This window comes from Geospiza fortis, unplaced genomic scaffold (genome assembly GCF_000277835.1).
Source record: "Geospiza fortis unplaced genomic scaffold, GeoFor_1.0 scaffold16, whole genome shotgun sequence".
NCBI classification, from domain to species: Eukaryota; Metazoa; Chordata; class Aves; order Passeriformes; family Thraupidae; genus Geospiza; species Geospiza fortis.
The window spans coordinates 7,954,504-7,967,342 of NW_005054302.1; the positions used below are offsets into that span (position 1 = coordinate 7,954,504).

The following is a 12,839-nucleotide window of genomic DNA, read 5'->3' on the forward strand; positions in this document are numbered from 1 at the left end:
CATTCCGTTTTTTCTTCCCAGTTGCCTTCCAATCTCTGTCTATATGCATGTATGCACATGTGTGTGTATCTCTGTATGTCTCCTGCAGTACACATTTGGGAAAAAGGAGGGTGTTAAGTGAAAATGCTTTCACTCTGTGGAAGACCAGCCCTCAAGCTGTCAACCACCTAGAACAACAAGGCACAACCCACCTGTTCAGAAATGAAATGTACAACATGCCAGCATCTCAGAAGTGGACAGCACACATATTCAACTGCTAGAAAACAAGGATGGCCCTACTGGTCTCAGAATCTGAAATGTTGTTCTCATTTCCTCTGTATTATTAATATTTGTAATTAATTATGAGCTCAAATTGAGTTCTATTCACTGACAAGAGTGTCATATGTGACTGCAAGACTCTGCCTGAATAGTCTCCAAATCACCGCCTATGGAGCTGAAATCCTGCTTGAATGCTGTGGCATACATAGAATACTATGGGACAAATGCAGGTCTTTTCTGCTCCATTTTCTGTCACACCCATTTGGATTTCTTGTCAGTATTAGTTTGAGCCTGCAATCCAAAGCCTAAGTAGCCTCCAGTCAGTGATTACAGCCTACTTTCTCCTTTGTTTTTCTTCATGGAAAAAGCAGATTTTTTACAAAGACTTTAGTAGACTATGCCTTCATCTGCAGCAGGTTATAAATTTTTTTTTTTATAGTAGAAAAATAGTTCTGATAATGGGAAAAGCTGGAACTTCTTTTGTACAAATCGCTAATAAAACACTACCCCCAACAACAAAAAAACCCTGAAAATAAAGCCGGTCTAAAATGGCCTCCTTTAATCCTGGGACAGAGACATTTCTTGTTATGCTGTGAAGGAATTCTAGCTAAGAATAAGGGCAACTTAATGCAGTATAGGGATTTATTAAAAATATAGCCAGTGTACAGTCTGCTACTAATAGAGTGCATTACATTGTTACCTCCTAAAATCAAGTTTGCATGCATGATTAACAGATTAAACTTAGATTCCACTCAATTCCTCTCACTCCATGTTTCCTCATGAATAGATAATGTAACTGATGCTTTGCCCCCAGGCTTCAAATGCCCCGACTGTCTTAGTGGAATGCCAGACACTTTTAAATTCATGTTATTGGCTCTTTGCAACTTGTGGACCTGTAAAATATGTATCAAGGCTAGAACTGACAAAAATGCAGCAGCTGGCTATAAGTTAGATGTGCCAGAAAATTGTGGTATTTTCTGTTCCAGTGGAAGTAGCAACGAAAAGCAATCATGTTAACTAAATATGAGCTAAGTAACAAGATTAGAGTTTAATTAAAAAATTAAAGCAAGTCAAAACCTGTTTATTATTCTGTTGGTTTCATTATACCATCTGAATTATTTTGTAGGTATTTTTAGATAATGGAGTAATATATGGTGTCATTACTATCTTGGATAAGGAGTGATAAAATAAGTGAGGTCTGGGGATAAAAAGAGACTTTAGTCTTCAATCAAATTTTCTTGTGTCATTGAACTACAGATGCAGATTTCCATTTAAGTGTAAAATAATGGAACCAGAGTCACACATTTGCTGCCTCTGTGGATTGTCTACATAGCTACCATTCAGCCTGAAGGGTATCAACTCTTATTTGAACACGAGTCACATTCACTTTCTCAGCTGGGAGATGAATATTTCTGGATTTCCACTCAGTGCAGGGGCAACCTGCCCATTTGCACTTGTGGGCCACATCTACCATCAGTGAAAACAGCACTGATTATTCTGGTTGTTCTGCCTGGGTCATGAGTAGAGAGGTTCATGCCATGTTCTTTCTGCAATATGACCTATCACATAAATGTCCTTTAAGAATTGAGAACTGTGATATTAGAACTGGGCATCATGCTAATAGACAGTTTCCCTTGAAGCTTTCAGATAAAAATAATTAGTAATAAAGAGATTGTGAAAAATAATGGCTCAATGGGTTCACTAAGATAGGCAATTATGCACTAATTTGAAAACTCATATGAAAACTATTGTAAGACAATGAAAACTATTACTGGTTTCTTTTCTCTTTGGCATCTAAAAACTATACCAGGGGTGATAATTCCCAAAATCAGTGAAAGGTATTTCAGAATACAGAGGCAACAGACTCTGAATTTCAGGAATATCTGAAGTTAAGGAAAAGCTGGCTGCCTGAATGAAGCTGATCATACAGGCTCTGACCTTTCGAGAGTGCCATACCTATTATGCGCATTATGCCATTTCTCAAAGAACCATATATGTAACAGTTTGGGATTTTTTTATTTACTTGGTTCTTTATTTAAAGCAGAATCCATTGTTTTATTGTTCCAATTTAACAACCCTGTGCAGATTCTAGGTTTTTTCTTGAGTTAGACTCTGTTCTTTCTGATGGCAAAAACAGTGGAATGTTATCCAGAAATGAATACCAAGCACCAGGTAAAAATTCATCACACATTGCATGCTTTTTCTTTCCTATAATTTTGTTTTTGCTGATCAATATTATGATTTATCAATTCATTTTTACAGAGGCAAAGTTGCAAAAAATGTTGAAAATGAATATGCATTAAGAAGAGTTTTACTTGAGTTATAAGAATATGTTTTAGCAAATAGAGGCTTAGTTTGTTAAACACTGGGCAAGAAGGAGAAGGACCCTAAAAACATGCCAGCTGGATGAAATTTAACATTTTCAAACTTGTTTGTCAGAAAAAGTTAAGCCCACAATTTAACTGCACCTGGTCAATTGAGATACTGAACCATCCTTGTGAAAACAGCAAAAATATTCCTCAGTCTGAAAGAGCATAATAGCAGGGGTGCCACCTATTTCAGGACAAACTTTTTCTTGAATGTTTTTCTCCTCTCTGATATATATAATCTGAACAAATAGAAAAGTTGTTCAAACACTGGGGTCCAGAAGAATTTGTATTGCCAATGAAATATGGCACAAAATTAAGGAAAGAATAATGGTGGTGAAAAAGGGGAGTTTTTGAAAAAATAAAAATTTGTGCTTTTTATTTCATTTTCATGTCCTCTTTTTCTTAATGGAATGATGTATGGAGCATCTGAAGCTTCTGCTATCAAGTTGTTGAGCTTCACACTGTGGGGAGCTTGAAGAAGGTGAAGGAGTTTGAAAGGAAGCATCTTTCAACACACGTGAATGGGAACCAAATCTCTTCAGTGCTGTTCTGTGATTGTATAGTGAAATTTAATATCAGCTGGCAACTACAGTGCTATTTAAAACAGGAAAATATAAATATGTCTTATTACAACTGCAGATAGGTTTGTTAGACTTCATCTGAAATAGGGTATCCAATTTTGGGTGCCACAATGTGGAAGACATTGATCAACTAGTACAAATTCAGGGAAGGCCACTGGGGTGAAGAGGGGCTGGAGTAGTGGCCTTGTGAGGAGAGGCTGGGGAAGCTGGGCTTGTTCAGCCTGGAGCAGAGATGGTCTTGGGAGACCTAACAGCAGCTCCCAGTGCCTGTGGAGAGGTCACTGACAAGGCAGGCATGAGGTCTTCACAGTGGTGCAACAGATTACTTAAAAATTATTCAACTGATGAAATATCAAAACACAAAATAGTCTGTCTAGGCATCTTAAATAACAAAGAAAGAATGAGGAATAGTCTAAAAGTGTTCTGACATAAAGTTCTCATCTGAGGCTTTGTCCAAATCCTATTTCTACTTCCTTCTGCTTCTTAAAACACGTCTTTCTAAGTGCCTAGGTATTTTTCTCAGATTCCCAGTCCTTCTTTATCTTCTTTAACTCGGGCAGAATGAAGGAAGATAAAGAAGATATTGTCAATGATTCCAAATCTTATGAGTCCATTGTACTTTCAAGAGATGAAATAGGGTATTTTGTTTTTCTGTTCTCCCAAAGTATTCTCCTAATTAGAAATATAATGAAATTTATTAAAATGTCGTAACTGTTCACAGTAGAGTGTGCAAGACAAAGAAACACTTAGAATACAAGATATTTTAAATTAAGGAGCCTTTTATGACTTCCCTATCTTGCTGAAAAAATTCCATGCGCTGTCAGTGAGAGAAGTTGTGAAAAATTTGGGGGAAGAGGCTGCTTAGTAGCAGTTGTTTGAAGAGACTGCAAAACAGCCTAATTTAAGAGCAGTAGTAGTTTATCAGAGGGAAGACAGCAATAGCTTAAGTGTAAGATAAAAAGTAAGGTAGCCCAGATGGAGTAGAAGAGCAGGGAATAGTTTTATTTGAAATTTCTGCAAGTTAAGCAATATTCCTGTAATTGAAACAAACTATCTCCCCACTACAAAGAATATCACCTTGGAATAGTAATTACTGGAAACACAGATGTGTACCAGTGAAAGGAGATTAGGTCTATTATTATATTAAAGCAGGTCTCGTTTCTAATAGTGCTGTAAAAACAATCTTTTTATCCTTTCCTTACCTGCTTCATTGGTTCTGATCACTCGCGATGGTGCACTTGGGTCTCCAGTCCCAATTTTATTGGTTGCTACTACTCTGAACTCATACTCCACCCAAGGGTTCAGTTCCACAGCCATAGCAGACTCCATGTCACCACTTATCGGATCTGGAACTGGAGACAATGAAGAAATGTGTAAGTCACTCAGAAATCTGAAGCTGGCGTGCAGTATCTCAACAGAAAGCAGACTTTGTGGCACAACATGGTCACTAGAAATGATCGACATCAAGGATCTAATATGTCAGAAATCGCAGCTAAGTTTTTGGCACTGTAGTATTCCTGAAAAGACACAGATTGAAGGATTTAGGGGAGAGCTTTCTGCTTATTCACAGATGCATCGTGGCAGGTGTCTTTGTGCTGTCCTTTCAGAGCTGTTGCTAAGTAACACAAAAGGAATAAAAAAAAGAAAAAAAAAGTGATTTTAATTTGTCATTATTTTCTGAAGAGTATCTCTTCCTGTAGTTGCCAGTGATTATTACTGTTATGGTCAGGAGTTTTGAATAGTCTACTTGTGCTGTTTGAAAATTTGTCTCACCTGTTTTTACGGTCTGCCAGCCAAGAGAAAATGGACTGCGTGCTTGCAGGTTGTAGAGGGAGATAGGGCTGTGATTGTCTGCCCCAGGACTCCAGGAGAGTGTTGCTGTTGTGTCTGTAATTTCCTCCACTATTACAACCCCTGGGGGACCAGGAGGACCTAGAAATAAAGTGGAATAATCAAACAGACTACACCATCATCGTGGATGTGCAGCATTAATATAGGAGATGCATTCTGTAGGGACCCAGTGGAGTTCAATATCCATGAAATACGAGAGCTAGCATACACAGTACTACATCATGGAAATACCTCATTTCCATGATTTCTGATGGTAAACTGTGATTGTTGCTATTCTTTAGATGATGCATGAGTGAACATCCATTAACTTGTCAGAGTGACAGCTGAAGAACTAAAAATAGAAACAGATTAAAAACACCCCCAAAACTCCATTATAATTGTTCTGAACCTAAAATTAGAGGAAAAAAAAGAGGAACTTTAAGAAGCATCCAGGCTAGACTGAACAGTCACAGTCATCTCTTTGTGTGAGACTTGTCGGCGAGAAAGACAGATGGCAAGAAAAATGAAACACAGGAGGATGTTCTTCATGAAAACAATAATATCACTAATACCTGAATCAAGAATACAGCACTCATACTTTTTCTCAAATTCTCTCACTCAGGATAGCCGCATAGATTCCTGCTGGAAGTCCATTAACTGTTTGATTGAAAGCTTCTAAAACTAAAATAAAAAACCCAAACCTAAATATTTTAAAAGCTGAAAATTACTTAGAAGCAATTAAAACCTCAAAAATCATATGAAAACTCCTTAATTAGAAAAGTAAAGGATTATTTTTTCAATTTTGCTGCTCTAAATCAGAATACGCTAATCACTATTTGTATAGGCCATGTGACTGCTGCAAAAAGTGAGGTCCCTGGTAACATAAAATACTTTGCAAAGAAAAATGTGGCTGTAACATTCCACTCCCATCCATAATTTTCTTATTCAATTCTTCTTGATGATTGATATGACTGGTATTTGAAAACATTGTCCATTAACACTTGCTGAACTAAATTGGAGGCAAGTTTGTCCTGGTTCAGGATCCTTCTCCAGAGTCGTTTATAACCAGAGGTTTTGGGGAAAATGTGTGTCTCTGTCATGTGTAAATGCAAAACAAAGCTCCTTGTGGTTTCTTATACTTAAAAGCTTATATAAGTCCTGGAGGACAGAACATAATACTTCCATAAAATATTCATATTATATTCATAGCTATAATTATTTATGAAAAATATAATTTTATTTTTGCATCCAAGGCCCTTCTAATTGTTTTCTATCTTCTTGCTATGGAAGGCTAATGTTTTGCTTGTGCTTCTAAAAAGATGGAGGACTGTGAAATCAGAAATGCACTAACAGATAGCTTCTCCCAAAATGGAACTGCAGGAAGGGAACAAAACTTCATTAATAGAAAGTCATGGCTGTTACACTTTTGAGGGAGCCAATGTTGTTTGAACATATCATGAACTGTAGTGGAGTAGGACATTTGGAAACCTCCATTCCTCTGAGCTCTGGTGAGTGCTGTAGAGTGGCACTTGCTGAAGTGTCAGAGCTCAGCACCTGCAGATCAGGGTGGCAAACACAGGGATATGGTACCTCCCTTTGGAGAGAAAGTTGCAGCCAATATTTCTGCACTGCAGAGTTCATATTTTTTATATTTTAGTACTATTTCACACAATCAAATCTTTTCTGGCTGGGTTTCTTAGTGCAAGATTAGAAACAAATTCATCTGAACATCAAAGACTAAAAAAATCCATTAATTGAAGTATTTGTATATGCTGTGATTTTTTGTCATTTGCAGCTGCAAACAGCTTTATGTTTCCTCTGATATGCCTTCAGCTAAAACATGGCTACATTAACTGTGACAGCAGCAGGATCAGAATTTCGTAATAATTGGACTCAGTATTTTCAGAGTGAAATAAACTTTGAATCCTATAAATGAGAGAGCAAATTTTGCTATTCACTTCCCTCTATTTACTTGGCAATGATCTACAAGTGACTAATTGACAATAAGATGTTAGAAATATATGGCACTTAGAAATAATAGTGACAAAAAAGAGAAAAAATTATTTGAAATTTGGGAGATTCAATTCAGTGAATTTTAGTCCTATGGATGTATGATGGAAGAATATTGTCTTCACAACACACTGCAGTCTTCACAGGAACTCAGAATACTGCTCTGGGCCATAGGAAGAACAAGGAACAAGATTTTCCGCTTCCATGGGCAATGAACATCTTCAGTGCTGGGAATCTCTCCTCTTCCCTTGCTCTGCCTGCTCATCAGGCTTGTCTTTGCTGCTGTCAGTGCCTTTGATTGAGCCACAAGCAATGGCTGGAATAAAATGGTGCTTCCCATTGGACACCTTGCAGCTCCTGGCCCTCTGGAGTCCCATTTCATTTGCAGTGGAAATGGCTTGCCTTTCTTCCTTGGAGAAAACATTGCAGAAAGATGTGTTCTCTGCACTCCTGTCTTCCTGCCAAGTGTTTGCTGCTCTTTGCTGGGAAGCACCAGGTCAGATCTTTGTCTCAGAAGAGAAAGTCCTGAGGCTAATTTAATAAAATAGGGTGATTCTTCAATCTCCATCCTCTACTGTTTCAGGCTATCTGTTGATCTAGGAAAATATTAGTGAAATTTTTATTTGTACCCATGAGGGAAAGTTTAGAGGAAAGCGGGGTTTTGATACAATCATATGTTTTTACTGGGTTGGAGCCCTAGGCCCAGAATTATATAATGATCCCAAGCACAAACAAGATTAAAGGGAAATATTTTAGTACACTTCCTTTATAACAATATTTCTCCCATGCACTCTGAATATTGTTAAAGTGTTTCCAGCCACTATATTATAACAAAAGAATATGCACCTTGCTGATATTAAAGGATGTAAAATAATATTTATGCAGACATACCCTGCTAAATTCTCAATATATTTTGTTGTCAAAGTTCTCTCCTTTTCTAAATGTTTTAGATGCATTCCTAGGCATGAGAGTGTGTCATTATGCTTTCGGAGATGCCTGTTCTTACACAGTCTGCAGGGTGACTGCTAAAAAGCATTTCAAATTCCAACAGCAGGCATTCTTGAAAGTGGATTAATAAAGGACAAAGGCCTCAGTGATGACAAATGTATGACAGTTAGCCAGGACATGAGTGCTATGCAGATGTCACTCATTTTTGTAGAAATCTCATTAAATTTGATGCTTGGATGTTATCATTCATGGTGTCAGTCAGATGGCTAATGCAGAAAGGTTTTTCTCCCAAGGGCTGTGTTATTGCTCAGGATCTCTAAAACAATTTTTTAGCTGAGAATAGCCAATGGAGGAAAAAATGCATGGTCTGTTCAAATGCTTATCTGCAAACTAGACAGAAAATGACTGGTCATACATGCACTATAGTGCAGTCGACCTTCATGAAGAAGACATTTGGGTCTGTGATAGGCTCTTATACAACTCTAGGAGCACTGGGAACCCACTGTCAAGGATATGAGTCAGTTATCTCCTTTCAGAGCAATTCCATAGATTGATACTTCATTTCAGGACATGCATGACTGCATTTTGGCAAATTTGTTTTATGTATCTTTTTATTTTTGAAATTATCATCCTGAGAGGTTGTTAGATTGCTTGCCATGATACAGTGTTAATGTGAGAGTTCTTGAAAAACAATTTCCAAAAATAGCTGTAGTCATTCAGTGAGGCAGCGCCCTTTCCTATGTATCCCAGAATATGCACTGATTTACTTCACTGCTGCATGACCAGGAAAATTCTTACTTTTACCAAACAGCTAAGCAGCCTGATATGTAGCAGTTCACAAACACAAATTTCTTGACCTGAAGATTTTTGCTTTTTGAATGACAAGGTGCACTGGCTTGTCCTCAAGAAGGTGAGAGGTTGAGAAAAAGAGGATAAGAAAGAGGCAGTTAACTACAGAATACTGGGAAAGGCACATAGAACTGCAGCGTAAAACAGGAGCTTGACTGCTGCAGCATAAATCCCTTTTGCTGTACCCAGCTATGATAGACTATGTGTTCACATGTGGTAGAGGAGATGATGGAGAGAAATTTGGATGTATAGTAGATGCTAGAGACATGTTTTAGTGGATACATCCATAATGCCACTCCCTCCATGTGTGGTGTCTGTAAGGTCCATAAGAGCTGTGGGCTGATGGATAGGTTATAACCCATCCAGTGTCAGGATAGACAGGAAAGTTAGGCTTAGGGTTGGAATGTAAGTAAAAGAAGACATTGATTATTCAGCCTGGATAGTCTCAATTCATTTCAGGGATGAGGGTCAAGATAAATCCCTGGTGTACTGCCTGAGAAGTCCCTTAGTGGTACCTGTCATGTTGTGCCCCTTTGCCCTGATGACTTCTCTGCCTTGTGCAAACCTAAAAATAGTGAATTTGGATGAGACAACCTCGAGAGCTGCCAATTTCTCTGAGCTCAGACAGCAGATTGCAGTCCAGAACCTCTGAGCTGGACTTCTATGTAGCAGTAGTTGTTGAGACAAATGTATGGAGAGCACGGGGAACCTGAATTTCATCTAAGATATAAAAGCACTACTAGCCTAGGAATTGGTTGTGGATGACATTGCTAGCAGTTCCCAAACAGAATAAGAGACTGAATTTTGGCAGTGTCTCTTTGGCATGGCCTGATGACTACCTTTAGTGCTGCAGGGCATCCATTGCCAGCTGTCCCAACCCTGGTCCATGCCATTTCCTCCACTCTCTGCAGTCCTACTGTGAGCACCAGCACTTCCAGGACTACGTGCGTCTTTTTCAGGCACTGAGTTAATAAACATCATCACATCTGATCTTTAATTTAGTATTTGTTTCTAGACACTTTTTGGCTCAAGTAAGTTCATACCTATAAGTTGACACTTGTAAAAAACTGCTTCTTAAAACAAAGGATCATTTTTAAACTCTTGAAAAAAACAGCTTTTTAAAGACATTAATCTGATGCTATTTCATATAATTAAATATATTTTTTAAAAAATTAAAGGTCCTATTACAAGATCTAATTGCTGGGAATATTTTGGTGAAGTCGGTGGGCTAAAGGGTTGATTGTCCATCTACAGTGATATACTATCTTCCAATGTAATAAATGTGTAAGATGCTACACTGAAGAGGGCCGAAGTACAGATCTGAACTCTAGCCCTGATCCTACCTGCTCTTATGTCGGCAGACAGACCCTATCACAATTCCACAAGCCCTGTGAAATTATGACTTTTCCAACCAGTGCTTTGGCACAATTAATGGATTACTGTGGGCTGGGGCAAATCCTTACGGGTGATTTGCCATGCCTATACTGAGGGAGGGGGACTGGGAATGTAAGGGTGTGAACTGGAACTCTGCTGTACCCTCTGGCCTCAGGGAACAGTGCTGTATTATGGACATATTCTGTGAGTCCAAATAATAGGGTTTGTGCTCAGGGCATCTTCCTGCCCTTTGCTACAGCTCAAATGTAATTTCAAGGACCAGCAAGAATCTGCTGACCTTGTTTATGTTCCATTTAATAATGTGTTTGAAGGCCTTTAAGCCCAAGTACTTGTCTTTAAGTTTTATTGGCAATATCACAACAGAAAGGAGCAGGGTGGTCAACCTAACCAGCAGTTCCTGCGTTGTATTTGCTCTGGGTCACTGGAGTTCTGAGGAAACATTACTTTTCAAAAAATAAAGGATCAGAGTGGATTTGTTGCTTAGATTGCTAGTTTTGCCAGTCTATAAGATGAATAGCTTTAACCTTTTTATTTTATTTTTAGACCACAAAATGTGTACTCAAACCACACATTGTAGTCACAAAGACTTTCATCCCTTCACACTACCGGATTGTGCTCTGCTTCATTTCAACATCTTACAGCTTGCAGGTAGATGTTTGAGTGTTTGATCTCAGTGCTCACATAACTTACAGTAGGCATGCACAGTGCATTTGGTTAGCTCTCAGGGCACAGTCTTAAAATACATGTGTTTTGTTGTAGGAGGAAGCTGATTTTCATCCCAATTTTAAAGACACTTCCTTCCATTTTTTTTGTTGTTTTTTTTTTTAAACTAATATTTGTACTGGTCAAAGGATTTTAGTTAGCTCCATATACGCTTATAATTTTCCAAGGGTATACAGCATTTATGCAGAGAATTAAGAAGACTGGGCCTTATTTCTTTTCCCTCTTAAAAAATCACAGTGCCTATTGACATCCATAACAATAGAAGACACAATTTGAGCAGTAGGAGTGAAAAGGAGAATAAAAGCAAATGCAGTGAGTAAACAATTACTAAAATACCCAGAAAATAACTGGCATCTAAATTGACTAAAATCCTTAAGTGTAGATGAATGAGATAGTACTGTGAACAAATTAAACTGTATGCTTAGAGAGCACAGTCTATTTCTAGTGTAACTGAAACCAATACATTATTTATCCTAAAGTATATTTGATAGTAGATATGTAATATAAAAAAATTTTGTGAAGTACTTTTATTAAATTATGAAATCATAGAGTCATTAAGGTTGGAAAAGACGTCCAAGATTATGAAGTCCAATCATTAATTAGCCCCATTGTGTCCATCACCGATTCCTCAACCATGCACGCTTTGAACACTTCCACAACTGGTAATTCCACCAATTCCCTGGGCAGCATATTCCAATACTACCCTTTCAAGGAAGAAATTTTTTCCTAATATCTAATTTAAAGCTCTCCAGGTACAACTTGAGTTCATTTTCTCTTATCCTGATGCTTGTTAGATGGGAGGAGGAATTGACCCCTGCCTCCCTACAGCCTGCTTTCATGTAGTTGTAGAGAGTGATAGCTATCTATCTATCTATCTATCTATCTATCTATCTATCTATCTATCTATCTATCTACCTACCTACCTACCTACCTACCTACCTACCTACCTAAAAATATATAAGTTATTAAAGGGACTAGATGTGCTGAAATGATCTTTTATATGATCATTGATAAATAAAAGGAAGCATGAATAAATAATTTCTATGCATTTCATTTATTTGAAATATTTTCTCTTTTAGAAAATGGCATGTGTCATGAGCTAGCACCTCAAACTCAAAACTTGAGCAAACTTGTCTGGCTGCTCCATTGCTGTACTTTCCTGGCAGAGACCTCATGGTCATCTTAGCTACACCCTCCCAGGCTTAGTTACCTTGTACTGTCAACCCTCACTACCTTTGTTTACACCGTTCACTGCAGAAATTCAAACATTGAGTAAGTAATTTTGGGACTAGAAGGCTTTGCTCCTTTGTGATTCGGCAAAGAAATTTTAAGGAAAGAAAGATTGGAGATGACCTTGCTGCTCCATAGACTGGCAGTGCATAATGGAGCATCCAGCATCTGAGTAGTTTGAAACCTATACAAACTTACTCTTTTGGTTATAATGAATTGTAAAGCAGCTTTGCAAGACTAATTTGCAAGTAAGAGTTGATGGAATTAATTTGAAAACTTAATGTTACTGAAACCAGTAATTTGTTATGATAAAAAGCTTTCATTTATTAAATAAGCAATAACATCCTGGAAACTTGGTAGCATTGATTAGGCACTGAAGCTTTCACAGATGTAAACCAATATTTTGATTCACAGCTTTGTATTTCTCATTCAGTCGTGATGCTTCTAAAAAGAAATGACATGTATGAAATGGATCACTGTGAAAAATAACTATTCTGGTGTCCGTGGTGTCACTGTCATCTCTACCAATATGAAGGTTTATACAGCAAAAATCATTCACTCTGTTCTAAATGTTTGAAGCACTGTCCCCATCCATATGAGATAACTATTACAGCGGGTTTTGCACTGATCTTCTAATCTGCAAGAG

The 12,839-nt window shown here is 37.8% G+C and overlaps 1 protein-coding gene across 1 annotated transcript in view; it reads right to left on the reverse strand.

Moving 5' to 3' along the window:
- The window catches only part of CNTN5 (contactin 5), a 603,295-nt gene that overhangs the window by 31,604 nt on the left and 558,852 nt on the right, over nucleotides 1–12,839 (reverse strand). Inside the window, exons 18-19 of the mRNA XM_031066019.1 lie at nucleotides 4,982–5,140; nucleotides 4,411–4,560 (exon numbers count right to left, since the gene is read on the reverse strand). Coding sequence (XP_030921879.1) covers nucleotides 4,411–4,560; nucleotides 4,982–5,140 — 309 coding nt within the window. The remainder of the gene's footprint in view (nucleotides 1–4,410; nucleotides 4,561–4,981; nucleotides 5,141–12,839) is intronic.